At 33.3% G+C, this 23,671-nt stretch overlaps 3 protein-coding genes across 3 annotated transcripts; all 3 read right to left on the bottom strand.

The window, feature by feature from the left end:
- Positions 1–1,636: 1,636 nt before the first annotated feature.
- LOC110410342 (uncharacterized) lies at positions 1,637–1,966 on the bottom strand. Its single transcript, XM_021419989.1, has one exon. The coding sequence runs from the start codon at positions 1,964–1,966 to the stop codon at positions 1,637–1,639; it is 330 nt and encodes a 109-aa protein (XP_021275664.1).
- A 2,428-nt stretch (positions 1,967–4,394) lies between these two features.
- Positions 4,395–9,502, bottom strand: LOC110411490 (plasma membrane fusion protein). The gene is made up of 9 exons (XM_021421668.1): positions 9,227–9,502; positions 8,931–9,139; positions 8,140–8,321; positions 7,757–8,041; positions 7,615–7,673; positions 7,475–7,511; positions 7,276–7,347; positions 5,745–6,066; positions 4,395–5,011 (listed from the first exon to the last, which is right to left on the bottom strand). The coding sequence occupies exons 1-9, from the start codon at positions 9,342–9,344 to the stop codon at positions 4,643–4,645; spliced, it is 1,653 nt and encodes a 550-aa protein (XP_021277343.1). The 5' UTR covers positions 9,345–9,502; the 3' UTR covers positions 4,395–4,642.
- Positions 9,503–16,290: 6,788 nt separating this feature from the next.
- On the bottom strand, positions 16,291–17,732 carry LOC110411463 (PLATZ transcription factor family protein). The gene is made up of 4 exons (XM_021421627.1): positions 17,592–17,732; positions 17,241–17,486; positions 16,983–17,123; positions 16,291–16,857 (listed from the first exon to the last, which is right to left on the bottom strand). The coding sequence occupies exons 1-4, from the start codon at positions 17,601–17,603 to the stop codon at positions 16,510–16,512; spliced, it is 747 nt and encodes a 248-aa protein (XP_021277302.1). The 5' UTR covers positions 17,604–17,732; the 3' UTR covers positions 16,291–16,509.
- Positions 17,733–23,671: the final 5,939 nt, after the last annotated feature.

Genomic DNA, 23,671 nt, shown 5'->3' with positions numbered 1-23,671 from the left:
TACTTCCCTAATTAATTACCTTTTTTAATGGATCCAAAAATCAAGGTTAAAAATATTGATATTTTGAGAAAGTTAATATATATATTAGCACCCCTTTTAGTTTTGGATTCTTCCGAAGCCTTCCATTTTTCATTATTAGATTGGACTAGAAGAAGTGGGAAATTTCCATGAAAACTATATATTCTCCGATTGAGAAAGAGAACTTGGAAAATGAAGACAGCAATATAAAGAAATTAATAATAGAAGTTAAATGGCCCTAGCACTTTAAAAAAATAAAAGGAAAACCTAAAGTAGGATGGTCTAAATGCCTACAATATCAACTCCTTGTGCAATGACTTGTGTTTTGTTTGAATATGGCAAGATAGTTGTGCTTTCACGCAAATGGCTCCATGGCCTCCCACTTGCTTTGTGGTCCTTTGGCCTAAAGGTATGAAATTAGTTGCCTTGGACAAGTAGCAACTGCTTTGAAAATTTCACATTCAAACACCAAGAGCTGTTGGTTTGTATTATTCGTTTCTCCACATGGTGTGGAAGCCCACAAGTTTGGAAGCTAAAGGCCAACCGTTTTGATGCTTTCATTATTCCGCCGGTCAAAAGTCAAGCTTTGTTTTTGACCCCTTGAACCACAAGATTTCTTACCCGGTTGGAGAACCCCATATCTATGCCACCATATTGCCACAACCTTATGCTTCGAAATTACAATAGAATATCTGCTTATTCCACCTCAAATTCAGAATCAGGATTTCATAAAAGATTTATTAAGAATAAAGATTTAAGTATTGCTAAAGGAGTTGAACATAGATTGATCTTGTCTTTAGTTATAAGGATTCCAGTTGTTTTTACTGTAATCAAACGTGATGGAAAAAGGAAAAACAATACCATTTCATTCTTTTATAATGCACAAAAGAGTTCTTTATTTTGGGTTGGCATCCATCTCTGTGTGGATGGTAATTCATCACATACATTTAAGTATTCGTTGGTTGTGTCGTATTTCACTAACTACTTACGATGTTGTCCCATTGATGCATTGAATTTCATATATAGGTGTGTTCTCTTAGAAGGTTACATCTCAAATTAAATATTTTGCATAAACGTTGAATCTTATGTGATTAAGACATCTCAATTACATTTATCTAATCCTGAAATTGAATAATTTTAGCTATCAATCTTCTGCATATAAAATGAAAGATTCTTTGTTTCCAGATCATGCAAACTTCTATCCTTTCCAATCCATTCTTTTTTTTATTTATCAAAAGTCAAAGAGATAAATAACAATTAAAGGGAATGAATCAAACTCAAATCTCAAGGTTGAAACACCACATACGTGTAACACAAAATAAATTAATGAATCACACTCCAATCTTATGTCACTCTGCCACTGGTTTTTCTAAAACTTTGGCAGAATGATATAGTACCATGAACATGGTAGAAAATACTAAACTAGAGATGGAAAACCTCAATTTTCCACTGCTTTTCACTATACCTATAAGCCTTTATATACATACAAACCCATCGTATATGTACTTGTAACTTCAAAGTTAAAAGTTTCTAAACCTATCAAAGAAGTGAAAAAAAAAAGAAGAAAAGAAATAGGCACCGAGGGGCAGATTCTTGCAACAAAACCGCCAACATATGATCAGGAAACTGCAACCCCAAACCCGTTTGTGTTGCCATTCAATAAACAAAACCTGGAAGGCTTAGGCTGGAAATTCCTCCTCCTTCGCATGTCATGGCCGGATGGCTTAATTATTTGGAGCAGAATCGCCTTGATGGAATTTGCTTTGGCTATGACAGCTAATTCCCAGTGATTTGGTGAGACGCGAACCACCACTGTCCGACCGGGTGGCTTGTTGAAATTCCTGTGCAGGTTGCACCTGAAGGAGCCTGGGTGTGTGGAAGGGGAACACAGGCATGCACGGGACGTCGGTGACTTGGAGCTTGATGATGATGCATTTTTGGAGGCCATGGGAGTGGTTCAAAACTTCAACCGGAAAGAGGGGATCTAAGAGGTGGCAAACTAATGGAACGTAGCAGAATATAGCGGATTTTATAGCTTTGAAAGCCTGTTTAAATTACCTTTAAAACCTTTTGTTTTCGTATATTTCTAACAGCATGACCTTATGGTTTTCTGGGTTGTGAAACAGAGATCTTGTTATGAGTTGGGTATCTAAAAGAGAATTTGTTAAGTGGAATACCAGTTTATTCATATTTAAATATTTAGTTCATTAATTAATATATAACCTTTTATTTAAAAAATAAATTCGAATATTTTTCTCTCAATTATAAAAGAAAAATACCAATTTTCCTACCAACGCACGCTTAGTTTTTCATGTGCAACAGTCATAAAACAAACCATTAGTTTCCCTTTTCAGAGCATGGAATCAGCTGGAAATAACAGGGTCTATTCAACGGTGACCGCTAAATGCATGATAATGAAGGAGAGAAACTTTTATTCCAATTTCCAGCTATTATAAAGGACTCATAAAATTCATATGGTGGTCCACTGCCATTGACATTTGAGTTGCAACCCTACCAAGGGCGGTTATGGGTTCCTTTCTTTCATCTTCATATTCATGCCCTTCCAAGCAGAATTCCAATTTAATATTTCATATTTGGTTCCGAAGCCTACAAATTGCCTGGAATCTTTACATAAAATCAAACTGGAAAATAATAGTGGCCTTTGCAGGAAGAAAGTGTTGTAGTCTTTCAGACTGAATAGTATGACAGATCAGGAGTCTTACTCTCAAGAATGACATTGTTTTAATATTTTCAAAGAAGATAAGATATCTCATCGAATCCTTCAAGGATAACCTTTTCCTTAAAATAAGCTCTTATAACAATTATGAAGAATTTTAATTAAGCAAAAAGGGGATGATTATATATATATATATATATATATATATATATCCAATTCTTCATTAACATATGATTTTTCATAAGAAAAACAAAATTCAGATAAGTTATCTCTCTTTTATGATAAAAAGTTACTGCAATAAGAACCTTACACAAATGAAAAAGATAATATTTTTTGTAAATATAATTTTTCTTACTTAATAAATATATATTTTTAATTAAAAATATAATCTCGTGATAAAAATTAAATAAAAAGAACTGACTTAAATTAATTTGATATAGAATGTAATTTTACAAAAGATTGAATTACATAAAATTTGCATTATTATTATTATTGATTTTTTATTTTTTATTGCTTGTCCTGAGATGGCCAATATAATATTTGTAAGATTGGATTTAAATTAAGATGAGCAAATTTGAGTCGACTTGGTTTTCTTGCTGAACTTTGAGGTCGGCTCTGTGGCGGCAAGAAGGATAGAGCTTGCATGAATTTGGCCCTGGCAAGAAGCTAACATGGCCACCGGCCATGTCTAATAACCTCACAAAAACTTGACACGTACTATAATTGGCACATTCAAATCCAAAATTGGAGGCACCCTAATCAAACTGATAAAGACCCGACACCAACTTTTCTAGACAACTTTGGTCTTGTCACACAATTTAAAAAGGAAAATGTTAAAATGTCACGAAAATTTGTCCATGGAATGGAGTGATCATTTCGTAGGAATTGGTCAGGGGCCTCCATGATGCCGACTATTCAGATAGAGGATTGTAAAAAAGGGTCGGAATTTTTTTTTGTCAGCAATTTAGTCCAAGTAAATATAATAGTGTAATAAATTAAAAATTACACCACTTATAATATTTTCCTTAGGGGATTAGCTTGTAAAATAACCCAATTTTACTTTCACTCAAAGAGTTGCAAGTGGGTTGAGTGTGGAGAAAGTGATATGGCAGTTCATCAAGCTTTTTCTTTTACGGATGCTGATTGATGGCAATGACATTAAATGTTTAGTCCATTAGATAAGAATATCATAACGTTACTTGCCGCTTTATTTCCTTTTCTAGACAACCAATGTTACTTCTTTTACTTCCCTAATTTATTTCATCTTATAAATTGGTTATGTCGGTCAAGGATGGAAATCTAGGTGTAGCTAATTACTTGATTTGATGATTCATAAAGAATACAATGAAAAGGTCAAATGATGGTTGTCTTGTCAATAGTTGGAAACATCCACTTATTTGTAATTCTTGAATTGTTACAATCAAAATTCTCACCTGGCACCCAACACTCTGCCAAAATCTTTATAGTCTACAGATGAAGCCTATTACCTCTTGGATTAGGTGGCCGATGTTTTCCATGAGAGGAATCGACTACGATTCTGGGTCTCTTTGGGCCTTAGCATAGAGCCCAGCCACTTTGAACCCCATTTCCAATTTTACAATAACAGAGAAAATGAAGAAACTAAATAGCCTAGAGATACAAGTTTCTGACTTTTTTGGGGTTGATTAGTCCCTGAACGATTAGAATCGAGTTTTCCCCATCGTTTGTAAACTGCAGCTTTACATTAATAAAATAGAATAATTTTCTGTTCTTCAGAAGAGAGAGGGATGCATTATGCTAAGAGGATACGAAAGTCATTCCTTCTAGAAGAGGCTTCCAAAATACTAAATTACCTTGTGCATGGCAAAATTCCAGCCGAAGGATAACAAGCACAATGTACAAAATTTTGCCATGTATGATACTCGAAATATACAAGCAAATTAACAACCTGCTAATTAGGCTTGGAGTTCATCGACCCTTGTCTAGGCCTTCTGATCTAGCATCGTACTGTTTAGTGTAAACACGATGTCTTCTCTCTCTTGCATAGATTACCCAGAAGATCAATGACAGCATCACAGCAGCAGATACAATTACTAATCCAATGTAGATCCATTGACTATAGCGCCGCAGACCAGGACAATATTCATGACTGATGTCTGTGAATGTATCACGCACAAAAGTGCAGTCTTGCAGATTAACAAGGAATGGACCATAGCGATACAAAGCATAACTGACATTCACTGCAGCTAACATCTGAGAGTAAATTTGAGGGGTCAGCCGCCCAGGTGTAGAACAAATCCCAGAGGATGAAACCTGACAGGTATAGTTCCTCCAAACCTGTTTGAAACAAAATATACAGAGTCATGAGAGTTTCTTTTGATTTATTGCTATTCATTTAGGGGAAACTAAAAATACCATGACGAAAGGTTTTGGATAGGCAGCCTGGAGACAAGCTAAGAAAATAAAAACAAAAATAAAAGATTTTAAAGCCTCTTATGCAAAAATGTTATTAACCCTCCGAACAAAGCCAAAACCCACAGCTAAACACCTTAAGTGATAAAACTTGCAGTCTGTAGTCTACAGCATTTTATAAAGAGTACTGCAACCAGCATATTTGAGTGAGACTTAAAATGAGGCAATATATCTGAATGGGAGGAAATTCCAGAAAGTATCATAGAGTTAAAAAAGAACCAAATAGGCACTAACTTGCGATTGATGCAATTATGGCAGTATTTAGCCTTTGTAAGTCTATCTGCCTAGGACAGCCATTGGCCTTCAAGACTTTTTTATTTAATTTATTCACTGCAGTCTATGAGATGAAATTCTTAGCCCTCTGGATGACCTGAAAGTTATTGACTGTTTGATTTGGACCTGGGCTGAGACTAAGGCAATTGAACCCAGGAGAGAGCAATTGGCTAATGCTTGATGGTAATTGAGCCAAAATTCATTATTTAAGCGTTTCATTCCGACATGTACAATTATTAATGTGTGAATGTGTGCGTCTGATGCATGCCTAATTATGTATGGCCAAGCAATTTCAACTTATATTTGAAAAGGCTATTGTTATTACCTCTGAGGATCTATACAAGTCCACCTCGCCAGATGCACACTGCCGATTTGTGAGATTAGAATTAAATGGGTTGCAAAGAACTGGCACCAACGGACCAGATTGATTGTAATATAAAGGCAATGCTGGTGGAAAATTTTTGTTTGCAACATTATTGAGGACACCATTCACGACATTCACAAGTTGGTAAGTGACATTCTTGGTTCGCAACAAGGTCTCTTGGGCTGTTGCATTGTCCACACAGGGCAGAATGTCATCTAATGCAGTATGGGCAGTGGGATTCTGAACCCATTGATCCATTGCAACGCAGGCATCTCCAACTACACTGTTAAGCAAGGAAGACAATTTTAATTTAGAGAGCATATTAAAGATGATTATAACAATAGTCTTGAGCACTGACATCCAACTAAAATTAAATCTTAAGGTATATCACTATTGACATGTTCTTTAATCAGAGTGTCTTAGAAACTTGCCAATGTGAGGACCATAACAAAGATATGCATCTGCACTAAGGTATGAAAGAGCAAATCGAAAAGAGAGAGAGGGAGAGAGAGAGAGAGAGATGAAGAAAGTGACTTTGTTTCGAGAGAGATGATGTCGAATTATCAGTGCTTTTAATTTGTTCCCACAGATTCATTATCGATCGTATATAGTTGGTTGACAATAGGAGAACCTCTGAGCCCTAACAACGGAAAAAAAAAACAAAACATAGACAAAAGAAGAACTTATCTTTTACCCTAAACCTAGAACAACATGAGTCATCAGAGAAACAAACCTAAAATTTTACCCAAGAGCAAGTAATCAAGTAAACAGGGATGGGAAGAAAGTTAAACCATAAGTTGTATAGAAAGGAGTTTGATCCTAAAATTTTAACTCTAGAAATTTAGTCTGGCATAGACTAGAGTAGGCAAAGATTTATCAAATTCTACATTCCCTTTGATCCTCTCAAGAAACCATAATATTCTTTCTAGCACAAAAAAAGGTGCAAATGGGTTTCTTTAGTTAGCAAGTTTGTTAGCACTTCTTATCAGTGTTAACTCAGTAGATATAAGACTCTGGTATTATATGAGATTCAAGAAAGTGCCCAACATAAATTAGACCACAATCAAGATAATGCTGTATTAAATACTTAAGTGATAATTGTTATGCCAGTAATAGGGCTTAAAAAGTTGATATGCAAAAGAAAACTGCTTTACAAGGAAGAAAATTCAGCCAGAAAGCAACCTGTTTATTTCTACTTAATTAATTGGTTTCCTATAAGTCATTTAGATTAAACAACTGAAGACACATATATGTGCATGAGTTGGTCTCATCCCTGGGCATTTTATGTTCAGAAAGGCAATATATGGCTAAAAGTTGACAACTGATTTGAACAGTAAACAAGCATCCAAGAATAAAAGTAGAACCTAACATGAGGAAACATAAATGAAATTACTGAGTAAGGTGCCAGTTGAAGTTGTTAAAGATGTTGAAAGGTAAAAAAAAATATAAAAGTCCTTTAACAGAGAAATGTTGGATAATGAACAGAACATACTTGTGGAGGAGATGAAATACTCCACACAAAATAAATGTGCCTGCAACAAGAATCCACCCGAGGATCACCAGCCTGCATTCATTAATTATAAAAGTGTTTGATAAGGTAAGTGCGCTTAAGTAACATTGATTCACTTCAAGAGTTAAATAATTTATTATGAAGCATTCAACAAAAAATCCATTAATGATATTTCACTTACGTGTACACCAGAAACTGCAATCCGAGAATGGAGAATACTGCAGCCAACCATCACAATAATGGCATGAAATTTAGATAATATTATTATAATGTAATTACTTAGAATCTTGGATAAATGATTAGAACAACAATGTGACTTACAGAATCCAAGAAATGCCAAAAAGAGCATCACAGCAGCAACAATTATAAGAGCCAATCTCCTGCAGCATTTAGTGCGAGATCAGTTTGGTGATCAGCATTCCAAGATTAGTCTAATTTCAAGATTCTAAAAGCTTCTGCTTACATGCTGTCCAAACCATTTTGAATTTTGTCTTTATTATCGCCTGTTTGAGTGGAAAGAGTGGTAGCAGAAGAGTTAATCTTCTTTTCAATATCATCAATGCTTTTCTGGACGTCTGGTGCCAGAAAAACTGAATCCACACTAATTTTCTTAGCTGCAGAAAGATAATCTGACACATTCCTGAGGCTTTCAGCAGTAACATCTGCCTTATTAACAGCATAGTCCAGTGTGCTTGTTGTACTGCCATGAAATTTTCCCTGACCAGTGTACAGCACAACACACCCGACACTGTAATATGAAGTTAAATATTCAGTGACTCATAAATGGCTATTAAAAAGTAAATATCCTGAATTTTTCGAGAGTGAGGAAGGAGGAAGTAGAGTTACATTGCAGCAATGGTGAAGAGTATGAGGAGAATAAGAGATAGTGCATAAGCTGTCCGAGAGTAGCCATAATTATCTAGTCGACAACAACAATGACGGATACATATGATGAACAAGCATAGCGCAAATATCACAAACCAGACTGCAGCAATGGCAAAGAAAGGAGCTGCCGTAAAACCCACAGACTGCATAATAAGCCATAGTCAAAACATAATAAATGTTAAATAAATAAATAATCTACTTTATGAAAGTTAGACATATGAATACTTGAAAAAGTAAAGAGTAACAAGCTGAGTTTTAAGTTAAAGTGCAAGTGACTGCTAAGATAATTCAATTCAAAAACAAATTTCTAAATAGAGATTACACTATCAAAAAAATGACAACAGAATTATATTAAAGATGGGGCAACAACTTAGAGGAATAACAGGACTAAATAGGCTAGACAATTCTTCTCAAACATCAAAACCAATTACAAAGAGAGACAAAAAATTATAGAAACTAAACTTCCAAGAAAAATCATAATAACACAAATAAGAAATCAGCTAAACTGTGAAAATTCAACGCCTGTATACAGCAACAAAATCGTCACTCATTTCTTTCACAAGAAAAAAAGAAAAGAAAAGAAAATCCTTGAAGTAACCAAACACCAAAAAAAGCAGCCAGAAAGAACATAGAAAATCCATAACTCCAGGCTAAATATATAAATTTTCAAAAGGTACCAAAATGCCATAAAAAGTGAAAACAACTAAAAACCAAAAAAGAAAATAAAAAGGCGGAGAAGAGAAGAAACTGACAGCCCAATAGTGTTCATTACTGATATTCCAGCCACCGGTGTACTTCTTTGAATTATCAAGAGGGTCCCTCCTACGAGTCCTCTCTCCAGCCAAAATCAAAGACGAGTTGTCTCCTTCACTTCCCTCTGCAAGGTTCCTCCTTTCCATCTTCTTCCATGCCAACATTTCAGTGTGCTCTCTCTCCCCGAAGACAAAACTTTTAGAATACCCTATCAAAGAAAAGAAACAAACAGTGACAACTACAAAACCCCAGAAATAAAAACCAAAACTTTCCTTCAAAAAAAAAAAGGTAGTACCTGAGATGTGTAAGGTTCTGACATTTGAAGCTTCAGACGTTACTTCATGTCTGAATAGAAACAAAGAGAAAAAGAAAAGAAGAAACAATGCATATGGATTTGATCTGTAACACAACATTCTGTTCTTACTTCTGTTGTTTTCTTTGCTCTGTTTCTGTTCTCTCTTCTTCCTCCTCAGGATTTTTTTTTTTTTTTTTTTGGAAAGAGGGAGAGGGAGGGGAATACAGAGAGAGTGTTAATCGCTATATTAAGAGGTTGCTGAAATCTACTGCAGCATTGCTCGCTTTACGTTTGGGAAAATAATTTATCACAAGGTGGTGGGTCCCTTTATTTTTTGTCTGTATTTTTATTTTCTGGCCAAAATGCCCTTCCAGATTTTTTTTTTACTTTTTTTTATTGGATGCTACTTCCTTTTCTTATTTTTATTTTTCCCATTTTAGAAGTTAATTAAAGGTACTTTTGTTTAGGTGAAGCTTTATTTGCTTTTTGTGGGTAAAAAGGTAGTTGTCTTGCTTTCCTTTCATTTAAGAACATCTGATTCTTGTCTTGGTAAAATCTTAATGTGACTAATTTGCCCTTTACCAATATACAGAAATAGATATTCCTTAAATTTGGAATGTAATTCATGTAAGTTTTTTTTATTGAGTGAATAAATAATAAGCTTGTGGAAATAAAAATAAAACAATTTTCCCTTATTTTTCATTGGATAATCAAAAATCAATAAAACCTTCAATCCCAATAAAACACGTGTAGGCCTTTTATTTTTCTTGATTAAATTCATTTTAACTTTGCATTAATCTTGTGGACATTTATCTTCTCAATATAACGAGCATTCAATGTCTTTGAAATTGCAATAAGGAAAATAAAAAGATATGTTAATAAATCAATAAAGAGACAGATTATCATCAAAATCACATGAATGATAAGGTAAAAGAATAGACGATTTGTTTAGTATCACGTTTGATTGTTGTGACTTGGTTTCAGTTTCATCCACAAAATGCGTGACCCCATTTTCATAGAAAATTTTCTTTTTTGCTCTCTAGTTAGCAATGTAACGTTCGCCACATTTTGTATTTTCCTTTTAGCAAGAAAACTACAAAAAAGGCTAATTCTGCCATTACAAGTCTCTTTTTCTTTAATATAAAAACAATCTCCATTCTTAAGCATGCTCGTTTTCTTAAATCTTAATTTAAATACGAACAGGGTGTACTCCCACACTTGTAAAGCTTCAGAGAGTTCATACACATTACAAAACAGACAGTTGTTGAGAGCTGATTCTCCCCTTTTTTTTAATTGTAAATGAACAAACGAAGGAAGGAAATAAGCCCACAGAGATATGCATCCCACAGTTCCCATTTTTTATTTTATTCCCTTCCATCAAATGGAGCACCATAGATTCTGGGCTCTCCTCTTTCAAAGAAAACGTGTTTAGCTGTCCCATATGACACCAGTACTTGAATAAACTAAATAAAATTTTGCTTTCCCTGTTGTTTTCAAATTTGTCAATCATTGTGACTCTGAAACGTGTAACCCATCTCCATTTTGCCACATATTCTCTTCCCTTCTCATTTTGATGCAGCTTTGGGTCATTTTAATTCTAGTTGTTAAGAAAAGATTTTTATTGGGTTTAGACTCGTGAGAGTTCGAAGTTTGGGTTGTCAATGATGGGAGTGCTGACATGATTTGTTTTACACTTGTGGGGGGTAATTCTTAGACATCATAATTTTTTTGCAACTTTCTTCGGGACACCTCGTTCTCTCATCATAATCAGGGAGGGCACATTACACAAGAGACAACATAATTCAGGAGTGGAGTTGGCAATCTTTGTCTATTGGGCATAGCTATATCATGACTCTTAAAAAAGAGTTAAAAGACTGCCCCTTACTTTCTCTTTCCTTTTTACCTATAAGTCAAATTTTCAACATCATTCCCTTCAAAATAGCAAATAAAACAACACTAACATTTTATTTTATTTTTCTCAAATAAGCCAAATGAAGAGGAATGTACTTGCATTTGGATTATAAATAATTTTGTGGTGTTCCAAAATGGAAAAGAAAAGATATTTCACCAAACGGATAAAACAAATGCTATGAACTATCTTGTTATGTGGACTGACTCCGAACAGATAAAGAGTCAAGCTCTAGCACATGGCCTTTAATCGACCATCGCGCTAGCATGCTAAAAACGAGCCTTTTGTCTTCTCATTCTGCAGAGCTCTAAATGGGTGGCCATGGTTGGTTGAACATTTGAATATCTTATCCTGCAAAAGCGAAACAAGTTAAATGTCTTCCATCAAGTTACAGGGCCATATATACCATCAACGCTTTGCCTCCCACGTCTAGTGAGCTTGAAACTTTTTTGCATTAACTTTCCTTTAATATACAACTGTATTTTCTCTGTTCTTATTCACATCGACTCATCAAGTTTCAGTATCTTTAGTCAAAAGGGTTGCAACATTGAAGACTCTTACAAAATTAGAGATCTTAAACAGACAGGGCTGCAAGGATCATTTCTTTTAAAGAAAATTAGAAATGGTTGGGTTTAATTCAATCTTTATTAGATCAGGAAAGCTAAAAAGAAAAATGAAATTGACGTTTGTTCTGATGCCATGTGGTTGTTGTAGCTTTGATCGACTTATCTCTAACTTGAAACTTGACTATGACAAGATCATATAGTCGAAGATATTAGCAAAATTTATACAATAACCAAAACAATGTACCAAAGCCACGGAAAACCAATTAACGTACCAAAAAAGTATATGCAAATGCAATCAATATTCCCATCAGGGGCACACCAGGGTAGGCTCAGATTCCTATTTTTAGTGGCTGTTTAATCAAAGAATATGATAAAATTAACAAGGTTAATATATCTAAAAAAATTGTAAATAAAAGGAAACAAGATTCATGTTTTTCCCCCTGATTTATCTGGTGTAGGTAGAATCAAATTCCTTTGGTTGCGTAATTTGGACCTTTAAACCCCCATTATACCAACCAAAAAAAAAAATACTGGCAGCTTCAGTTCAGGGCTGATGAAAATGGAAAAATCAAGCTTAAGACGCAAAATGTTTGGTAAACCCCATCTCTGCTGCCACGAGCTATAAGGCGTTTAATTGGGGAAGGGACAACCTAACCACATGAACATTAAGCTTCAAGTTTGACAACTAAATCCGAAAATCAATGAAAAGCAAGCACCAGCTAATGTTGACCTTGTTTCATCACTGGGTTTTATCTTGCTATATGTGGCATGCACCAAAACATGTTGTTTACTTTTGTTTTCTTGAACAATATTCATGGAATCATACACATGGCTGTGTAGTTTATAAACATGCAATATGCCTGTCAGTGTTAGCTGGAAACGCTGCAAAGGGTTTTATATATAGTTTCAAGTCTTGAACATTCCAAGTAAACTTTTGGGAAGAGAATATAATTAATGGAGTAGCAATCATCCAAGAAGCTTAATTTGAGGTTTTGATTGGAGTAGGTGATGATATTATTTAAAAGATCTTAATAAACGTAGCCTGGAAGCATGGTGTTCGCTCAACGCGCGTTGAACTTTTAAGCCAGGCAAAATTATCAATTTCGTTTTCACTTACCAATATAAATATTTGAAGGTTCAGAATGGGGATTAAGCGATACTCATATCATAGATATTTCAATCATATTGTATGGTCGTCCATCCACATTATACCAAACCGTAGGGAGAATGAACCACAGGAACAAAACTATAGCCGTTGATTTTATGACTAAAATATAATAGAAAAAATTATGATTAGAGAGGTTGTTGCAATTATATGTTATTCGTATCTAATCACTTCAGCTAAGCAAACATGTGCATTGATTCTACATACAGTTTGAAAGACGGCATATATTAATTTGCCAATATTTATTATAATAACTTATTCTGTATTTGATAAGAGTAGTTCACTATTTATTGTTTACAAGAATTGGTAGGGCTTAGCACACAATCATGGTCCAATTGTCACAAAAGGTGACTCTATTTCACATCCGACAGAAATGAGAGGTCCTGGACTCCTTATAAGCGGGTGTGCTGCACACTCCTATAAGCGTGTTTACTAAAGAGAGGGTAATGACCCCCTGACAAGTAGTATCAGAGTAAACCGAACCTCATCCGACTCACACCAAGCGCCTCAACGGATCGGGATAGGTAGGATGACCGACGGCAATGAGGGCATTACTGAAATTGGGTGGGAGAGAGTGTCAGAAAGGGTGACTCTATCTCACATTGGATAAGAACGAGAGGTCTTAGATTCCTTATAAGCGGGTGTGCTGTACATTCCTATAAGTGCGTTTATGGGAAAGAGGGTAATGACCCTGTGACACAATGACATAGAACTTGTTGCACTTTCCTTAAATGTAATGACCTAAAACGTTTATGGAGAATTTTCATTTTGTTGCTTGCTTTTTCTTTATCCATATTCTATAGATTTTGAATTAGATGATTGGGCCTCTAGATATTCCTCAGAACATATTCTTTTTTTTTTCAAAGGTGATATTCCATTGGGCATTGATATTTTTTATATGACAAATTTATATGAAAAATTCTCATAGAACTATTTTCACAGAGTAGAATACATTTCAATCATTGTCAGCCTCTGGCTAGATACTTGAGAATTGGATCTTCCTTGATAGGGGATCCCTAGCCTCTCCACTTCATTGATAATGAATGAATAATGAATCGTTGCATCATCCCACTAAGAATCTAAGATTGGGATGTAAAGAAATAATTCTAAAAAGGAAGACGAAAAAAGGTGAAAAAAAGACAAGCAGAAGAGTTAAAAATACATTGCATGGTGCCCAATAAGGAAGAGAGCTGAAAAGATTGGTGTCCATTACTGAAAGAATGGTGGCTTGGCCCCCTTGCTGATTCTAAAGAGGAAATGGGCTTTGTCGGCAGGTTTTACCTTTAATAATTGATGTGATTTGGTAGGGTATCCCACGAATTAGATTTCGATCTCTTACAAGAGAGGAATAATAAGATACATATCGGGTATAATTCCATCATGGTTATTTCGTTTTCTTTTTCCTTGCCCTATGGTACCTCAAATTCATTTCTGGAAAGGATGTGTTCATTTTCCAATATACAGCAGTAACAGCACTCAGAGATTTTTTTAAGTTGAAGCTGGCATCCCAGGCCTATGGAATCCAACAGAATTGCAGAACTGTATATTTAAAACAAATTTATTTGTTTGGATTCTAAGTTTCATTGGTCTGCATTTCAGCAATGTCTAGTTAACTGTTGTTTTAGGTTTTGTTTAATGGGTTTCAGCTGTTGAGACTAGCTTGTGGTTATGTCACCAAAGCCCAACGCATGATGTATTCAAAGTGTGTTGAGTTGAAGTTGAGCTAAGAGAGTGACCTATTTAAAAGTAGATAAAGAGGAGATAGTGCTCTGAAATTGGTTAGTCAGCTAATTAATCATGAGGACAAGAATATAATCTTTTTTATTCAAAGGCTAATCATAAGGGTCACAAATTTGATGTTCAAAATTTCAATTAATTGAGATTTGAGAGATAAGCTATTGACATCTTTGAACTCTACTCTTTCTTTGTTGAATATAAATTCACTAATATAGCAATTTTGAACCTTGATTAACTCGTCTTGACAGATGAGATGAGAGAATTATTTTGTATTGTTTAATTTAATATCAATTAAAAAACATATAATGATGTGGTAGAAGCTAATAGGCAAGAGTGCAGCTCCTCTCCCAAACTTTCAAAGGACTTGACCGATGGGTTCAAACCAACACTTGGAGGGAATTCGTCTTCCAACGGGGCATAATGTCAGTGCCTTGATTTTCTTGCCTACATATGATAAAACACAGCCTGAAGAAAATTGCAGCTTCTGACAAAGCCTATGCCTAAGGCAGTGCCAGCAACACTTTGAGACAGTGGGCCTTGTTCATGCATGTAAGCAGAGCACCTACCACTTTTGGAAATAAACTAGCTACTAGGATGTAAGGCCTATTGCTTAGAATTTCCTCCCATAGAACAAGACAGGGCCATCAAATCAAAAGCCCAAGGAGCCGACTAATGAATGTATAGATATTCTATTAATTTATTTAATAAAATAGAATATAGTATTTGATTTCTTCAGTTGAATGATTTTTTTTTATTCACTTGGAAAGGACTGCAATGGTCCCTACTAATGTAAGTAAATAACTTGCATTACTACAAGTACTTGTTTACAGAGGCTTTTCTAATTTTAAAAGCTTGCTAAGCGTGGTAGGGTTTGACTGGTCAAAAATTTGAAAGTTTAAACTCTCTCTCTCTCGCTCTCTTCGAGGAGAGACAATGTTGTCTGTAGTAGTTATGGAATGGTGAATATATTAAAACCCTTTACTCTTCCATCATGAGAGATGAGAGGCTGACAAAGATTTTAATTTTGTCGTCAACTTGATGTAACCATACTCATTGCCTTCCCTTCCATCGAGCTCTTAGCCTTGGATTCTGGAATTAATTAGTACCTTACACATTTTTTTAAAAAAAAATTAACCTTAATTAGGATTATTAATATTTGATTATTGTTATTATTTTATATAATAAACTTTAATGAGAAATATGTAAAAAATTTATAAAAATTAAAATAAAAACTTCAATGTCTTAAGAATTATATTCGTATACAAACGTAGATGAATTATTGAAATCCAGTTTCATAATATGTAAAAATTTAAAATTAATGCCTATGAGCTTTTTTTCAATGCACATAATCAAATGACGAAAATCTTTAATGAATTATAAATTCATGCAAATATATCATTTTTATCTACTTCTGCAGTCTAAGTCTTAAATGTATCAAAATATTAAAGGGATGCTTCTTTTCGATAAATTTTGGATTTGTGAATCTAGTATTATATATTGATTGAGAACTTTCGTTTTGCTTATAAGATTTAAAAATGCCCTTCACATCCACCATATTAGTATTGTTTCGATTTTTGAGCATAAAAATATACTATATATGTGGGGGGAGATTAAAGAATAGAACAATGACTCAATGAGGTCCTCCAATCCAAGGCTTGAATAAATAATTAATCATAGGGTAATGAGAAATAAAAAAATAAAAAAAATTGTGCAAACACTTAACTTGGAATTGGGAATCACGTGATGCCATTAAGACAAAACCCCCCGACCAAGTGACTAAATTAATTTGAGAGAGAGAGAGAGCTTAAAGCATTTTAAAATTACTGATTCAGTCAAAAATGTCACAATTAAACTAGTAGTAGAAGTAGAAGTAAAAAATTTGTAATTTGTTTTACGTTTTGTTTAGCTAACATAGAGGAGATCTGTGGGGAATGCCTTTTCTTCTACTCATGCTTGTTGCCATGTCCTCATCAGAAACCTTATTAGCTGATCTCCCACACAAATATAGCCCACTTCTCTTCTTCCTCACAATCTGATCACTACTGTATGCCATGCTTATGTTCTCTGACCCTGATGACCCTGAAGACCAGCTCATCGGCTCATCGCTGTCTACAATTGTTGAATGCGGTGTCTCGTTTGTCATTTCATCCTCTCCCATGTCTTGCGGAATCAGGAAATCAGGGCTCAGAGTTAAAGTGTTGCATTTCCTTAAGAATGCAGAGAGGTCTTTGTAGTGTTTCAGCACAAAATCCACCTGGTAATAATTCAAATTTTTAAGCCCACAATTTAAGGCGGGGTTTGAATCATTTGATTGCTGATCATGATTTAGAACTTTAAGGTAATTTAACAAGTCAAAATTCAAGTGAATATATATTATACCTTGCACCCCAGAGAGCAATGAATAAAAGGTTCTTGGAGACTTCTGTCACAGGAAGTACAATAGTTCCCGGCCCCTTTGAATTGCCTGTTTTGAGGTCTCTTCTTGATGAACACCACTTTAGCACTGTTAATAGTATAGGCCTAATCAAATTAAGGTCATCGGTTAGCAAATATGAACTGAATTGTACTTAAGAAAGAAACTGCGGTGAAGAATCCAAAATTGAACTTCATTTTTTTCCTTTTGAAGAAATAACTAACCTGAACATTAGAGCAATCTATAAGCTTTTGGAGATCTTCCAATCTGACAACATCATGATATACGTACCGACGAACCTGAAGAAGCCTGTGAAAACGATGTGAGGGTATGCAATGAGGGCAGATACTAATGCAACAATCCAAGCAATACACGTTCTTTTCATTCTTCTTTGCAGTTTCATGGTAAGAACACCCCACGAAGAATTTCTGAGAATAAAGGGCTTCCAACCATGCAGGCTTTTGAATTCCCTAAAGCAACATGAAAGGAAAAGAATCCCAAATTAACCATGAATTCAATAAACGAAAAAAGAACCAATAAAAGATTTAATGGAGAGGAAGGGAATGAAGACAAACCATTATCACCATAAACACTTGAAAGAATAGAGCCCTCCTCGAGCAGTTCTTCTCAAGACAGTGGAGTTAACAGAAGAGAGAGGGAGAGGGGTGGGGGTATGGCGATAAGAGTATTTATGGAGGTTCACAGGAAAGGGAAGGGTATATATTTATGCCTTGGAGAGGTACACAACGTTTTGTCAATTGGTGGCTTATTATATATATGAGGGAGAAAAGAGAGAAAGATAAAAGATAATGAAGTAAGATATGACGAGAACGTGGGTGCTGTTTCCATGTCTCCCATTCTAGACCACCCCTTTAAACAATTGTTCTATCTCCTTGGCTTAAGAGCTCCTTATTGCTAAACTAACTAAGCTCTTCTTGAAGGAGCTGCCTTTTAGCATATATTTTTTTAAAATTTTTTTAAAAATAACTCTTAAAAATAAGATATTTTTAAAAATAAATTTTTTTTTATAATTTTAACTAATTTTAGTCAAGTTAGACAAAACTACTCTTAATGAAATTACACACTATGTATAAAAACATGTTACACTCCATGTACAAAGACATATGACACGTTTTGGTTAGGTTGTTACACGCTATGTACAGAAATATGTTACACGTCATGGTTAGGTTGTTACACGTCATGTATAAAAATATGAGATACGTCATGGTTTAGTTGTTACACACTATGTACAACAATATGTTACACGCTATGTTAAAAAAAATATCATTGTTACATATCATGTATAAAAATATATTATACACCATGGTTAGAAAAGGTTGTTACGTGCCATGTTACAAAAAAATACTATTATTACACATCATGTTGAAAAAATATTATTGTTATACGCCATATTCAAAAATATTTTGTTACACTATAATACCTAATTTATTATTATTACTTACAAACTAAAACTTCAAATCCTTTCAACTCTCTTTATTTTTTTTTATTTTTTTGATAATTTGACACCGATTAAAGTATTTCCAATATGTTTTTATAAATCAAAATACAAATTTTTTTATCCAAAACACTTATTTTGACTAAAAATCGAAAAAAATTTTATTTGAAAACTTAGGTTTATAAATTTTAAAATTTTGAGTTTATTGGTATCTAGATCTCGAATTGATCCAATTAAAAGTTATTTCAAACATCTGTCATCATTTTGATTTTTTAGTTTTATCCAAAATACATAAAAATCAAATTCTCCAAATAGCCATCCACTCAAGTACATCAAAATCATCGTTTTGTGTCTTCAAAGTGCTGGAAAGAAAAATCTGAAAGCGTGGAGGAGAGAAATTGAGAGCATAGTAGACGAATACAAAAGAGAGAAATCGATAAAATTAGAGAGAATGAGACGGTGAGAGAGAAATCAGAAGTATAAATAGAGAAAAATTGTGATGAATGGTTTAATTTATTTGAAATAGTTTTAAGGATATTTTTATCAAGTCATGGCTAAATATGATTAAAAATAATTAAATTTATTTTGATGGTTATTTTTAAAATATTATTATCAAAAAAGGTTATTTTTCATAATTTTCTCTATTTTTTTGCTATCCCTCAGTTAATTTTTCTGTGATTCTCATGCTCATCCGCTCTTGGTTGGTGAAATGGGTTGGCGCTAATCTCTCTTTTGTTGGGAATTTGAATTAAACAAAAAGCATAGTAATTTAAAGATTTTATGATATGATTAACTGTAGCTCTAATTTACAATTGAGTCAATGATAAAATAACAGTGTTTGAAATAGTTCATATTTGCAGTAATCACTATTATTGCTTTACCGAGTCACCTTAATTGAGCGTAATTCTTTACAATTATAGCATTGGTAAAACCTTAAGCAACTTGTAAGGATAGGTCTCATCTTAAGAAGTCCGTCACGTAGTTGAAAAACCAAAACAAATAAAAATAAAAATAACAGCCCTTAAATTACTAGTATTAAATACACACCTTTTCTTGGAAAGATGACATATTTTTCTGGGTAAATGTTGTTTTTGCATAACACATTCTTCCAAAATTTATTGTCATCCCCGGTATGACTTCAAAGCTAAGTAACTAGGTACTGCACAGGACGGTAACGTGAGTGTGTATATGTATAGAATCTGAAAAGAGATCTCTGATATGCCTTTAAGCTGCATGGAGCCCCAATATCTATAGTACTATATTTTAGCTAATTTTGCACACATTTCAGATTTGGTAGAAATTATTTCACATGAAATTAAATAAGTGCAAACACAATAATTATATTTAATTTCTTAAATAAAAGCACAAGGAAATATTAACTGTAAGAATATTTTTCAATTTTGAGCTTATCATGAATTTGGGGGAGTACATTGAGATGTATACGAAGCCATGAATTGAAATCATAGAAAGAAACAAGATGTAGTTAATTAGAATGAAAATAAAGATTCGCCCCATGTATCTCTCCCAGCCAAGTTGCACTCTGTTTTCTTTGGAAGTCTAGATGTACCATCCTTGTAAATGGAGAAATCTTTGTGAGGACCGAGGATACCCTATGAGGAGGATCCAATCACATTCAAATTATGTTCTCTTGCAAATGTTGACTTCAGCCCTTGTTTTGATTTGCCTTTCTCATTTTCTGTGGAGGAGCTGTTAGAACAAGGGGTTAATTTTCCATCATTATTGATTAATATTTTTAAAAACAAGTCTTTTATAGATAAATCACACAAATATCACTCGGATTTGTAGTTTCCTGTGTAACAATTAAATGTACTTAAAATCAATGATACATATTCACGTAAAAATAAAATTATTTCATCAAAACTTAAAATTACAAGTTCAAATTTGGAAAATAAATTCTTTTGATTTATGTACATCTATATTGTATTATATAATTAGTAATATCAACTAATTAGTAGAAAAAAAAACCATTTAAATTTAGCAATAGTAAATGATTTCACCTGATCTGAGGCAATAATTGGAGGCAGAGTTTTTAGGGTATGTGCATTGGCCGGTGCTATTACCTTGCAATATTGCAGCAATCACTGAACCTTATGAATAAAGCTAAAAACACAAACCTGTACGAGGACACCCGGGTTTTGGGGATTCAGACATGGCAACATTCAACCCAACTACTCCACTAATCAGGATCAACTATGTGGCTTTAACAATAATGTGGTTTTTTTCTAACACAAACAATTGACAGACAAACACCAACTCATTAAGCACTAGTTAAGAGACTCAATGTCCCTTAAATTAATTCTGGATTCATTTTACTAATTTTGAGGTGACCTAGCTTGTTGTGCCTTTAAGCTCCATCCAAGAGCAAATCTTGGGGTTTGCTAACTATTTTGCCAATTCCTCTTAAGCCCTTCAATTTTCAATTTGATCAACCTCCCAGTCTTCTGGCTACTCATCAATCATAGCTTGCCATGTCACTATGCAAAAGTGCCAGGCTTTTTTTCTTATTTTTATTTGGTAAATAAAATACACAAAATTTGCCAAAAAACAGGAGTAGGGTTGATTACTTGTTTAATCTTCTCTAGAAAGCTCAAATTGATTTAGACTGCAACCGCTGCATAGCTAGTGTTAGCTTAACATAATGCTAATCCCAAATTTAATAAACCAAGAAACAAAACTAGTAACTATATATTCGAAACAAATAGCATATAATACGAATTATTTTTTCCCTTGTAAAAGAGTGAGAAGAAGCAACAAAGAGCAAGAGGGTCTGATAGATTAAGTTAGACAAGAATCTGAGCTCGCAACAATCAACAACAAAGAAAGGTTCAGACCTATGAGGTTGCACTTAAGCCCTATGCTAAATTTAGGAAAAACCCATGACAAAATAGAGCTCCGCAAAAGCTGCTTGTTTTCTTCTGGTAAAGAAGCTGTGTAAAAGTTGTGCGGGCGCTAGGCTTATAGCCTCCCTACATTTTTTTGTTCCCGCATGTTTGTTCCCCTCATGCCGCTCGACATTTTATGCTTAACACGCATTATATAAGCTCATTGTGTTATTAAAGAACATTTTACATTAAATCCTAAAGTTTTAAATATTCAATAAATTGAATATATTCAATTCCTTTAATTAAAAATTATTACAATAAAAGATAATATTTCATTTAGTTCATGCTTATCATATAATCTAAAATTTTTAAGTTAGTCAAGCTGCTGATTAATAATGTTTTTGTTTATTTTTTAATTAAGTTTGAAAGCAAAAAACAAAAAATATATTTAGAAACAAGAGTAAACAAATCTTTTTTTAATAAGTATGAACAAAAAATTTATCTTTACAGATAATAAAAAGCATGATTTTACTTGATATAAAAAAAAGTTATATTTGAATGTAAGATGCATTTAACATTTGAGTCTTAAAATTCCACCCACCCGTTCAAATTCAGAAATCATTTTTTTAATATTATTTATACGTGGCAACCATGTATGTCATGTGTGTATTCGAATATTTGATTTATTAATTAGTGCATAATTCCTCAGCTTAAAGAGTAAGATTCAAATTTCTATTTCACGATGTACTATGTATACATTAATTGAGATAAATTACAATTAATCCTAAAATTATCCAAATAATTATTGTCTTCCTAGAATTTCAAGATTATTAAATTATTCCTTGGAGCTTAAACTCAATCAAATTATGTTGTCAATCAAACATGTCAGTCCCTCCATTTAGAATGACTTGTTTAATTTGCTAGGACTATAAGTAGAGGAATGCCATGTGGTGAATAAAGAAATCTCAAAAGTAGTATGTAATGGAAACGAAGTTGAAAAGATTTAGAGAGGAAATTAAAGAATAATTGAAGTCAACATATATAAAGTTGATACAAATTTTGAAAGTCTAGATATTAATCAATCGTTAATGATGTTAGATTTAAGGTTTTGTTTGATTTTAAGTTTGATTCGACAAATAAGTGATCCAAATTATTTTTTAAATGTTTAAATAAGTCTAAATGGTACTTGAAAAAGTTTAAATGAAAGATATAGTATTTAATTGAAAACAAGAAAAAAGCTCCTTTAATTGAGAATCTGCCTTCAATCTATTAATAGATGTTTTTTATCTAAGGATAGATGAAGATCATTTATCGATAGTTAGTTATTTTAAGTATTTGGATCTCAAAGACTCTAAGCATTAGATGTCACGCATCTATTAATAAATAGCTACTCGAAGGCACTTTATGAGATCTTGACTGGTATCTATTGATAAATAATAGATACTTGTATCTATCGATAGACAGATGCGACTTTGTACCTTATTGAAAGCAATCTATCGATAAATTGTAAAATCTATTAATAGACAGTGACAGTTAGAGCTGAAATAAAGTACAAAACAACTATTTTCACATTTAATGCACCTTCAAATCTTGGAAGCTTCAACAACTATACTTATAAGCTCCCACCACATTTATGAAGGTTGGAAGAAATTTAGCTCAAATCATTCAATACTTCTTGTTCTCTTTTCCTAGTATTTAAGTCTTTTATTGTATTATTTATTAAGCTTTTATTTCCTATTTTCTTTCACACTAAACATTGTACTTAATCTGCTACTTAGCTTTTAAGAGGCATTCTAACTGTATTTATTTCATTTATTATATTCTCTTAAGTGATTATACCTTAACCAATTAAAAAAAATAATATTTAATTGATTAGTCAAAGTAAAAGATAGAGTGGTTGTTCTTGATTATTGTATTGTAAGAATATACTTGTTTCATAAAAAGCATTGTATACAACTTAATTTCAATAGTGGATTTAAAACTCTTTAATGAATTTAAGAAAAAAAACGTAGACAAGAAATCTGTATCTCTGTAAAAATTATTGTATTGATTTTCTTTTTCTCTTATCTCAATCTGATTTGCGTGCTTAATTTCTCTTTTTCACAAGAAATCACTTGTTCTGCAACTTGTTTTTTAAAAAAAGTGTTTTCTCAAGAATTTGAAAGATAAAAACTTATTAAATTTTTTAAAATAATTTAAGAACTTTTTCAATCATTATACTTAAAAAAACGTAGAAAAAATCTTAAGTGGAGTTTTTTTTTATCTACTTAACCACCAAAATCTTGATCAATTAAAATCTGCATTACTCTTTAAATACACACATATTTGTGCGAAACTACCAATCATGTTCGTATTA

This window comes from Theobroma umbraticum, unplaced genomic scaffold (genome assembly GCF_002168275.2).
Source record: "Theobroma umbraticum cultivar Fairchild unplaced genomic scaffold, ASM216827v3 scaffold_56.0, whole genome shotgun sequence".
In the NCBI taxonomy this organism is placed as follows: Eukaryota; Viridiplantae; Streptophyta; class Magnoliopsida; order Malvales; family Malvaceae; genus Theobroma; species Theobroma umbraticum.
Note: the sequence above shows the minus strand (reverse complement) of the source record. Positions and strands in the feature narration are given on the sequence as shown.

What these genes read in the sequence shown, in the direction of transcription:
- LOC110410342 (XM_021419989.1), bottom strand. Translation starts at nt 1,966, where the DNA reads ATGGCCTCCAAAAATGCATCATCATCAAGCTCCAAGTCACCGACGTCC.
- LOC110411490 (XM_021421668.1), bottom strand. Translation starts at nt 9,344, where the DNA reads ATGTTGTGTTACAGATCAAATCCATATGCATTGTTTCTTCTTTTCTTT. An exon ending in CAAAATGGTTTGGACAGCAT is followed by an intron (nt 7,674 to 7,756) that starts GTAAGCAGAAGC and finishes TAAATGCTGCAG; the next exon opens with GAGATTGGCTCTTATAATTG. An exon ending in TTGCAGTTTCTGGTGTACAC is followed by an intron (nt 7,348 to 7,474) that starts GTAAGTGAAATA and finishes TAATGAATGCAG; the next exon opens with GCTGGTGATCCTCGGGTGGA.
- LOC110411463 (XM_021421627.1), bottom strand. An exon ending in TAGATTGCTCTAATGTTCAG is followed by an intron (nt 17,124 to 17,240) that starts GTTAGTTATTTC and finishes TAATTTGATTAG; the next exon opens with GCCTATACTATTAACAGTGC. An exon ending in ATTGCTCTCTGGGGTGCAAG is followed by an intron (nt 16,858 to 16,982) that starts GTATAATATATA and finishes AATTATTACCAG; the next exon opens with GTGGATTTTGTGCTGAAACA.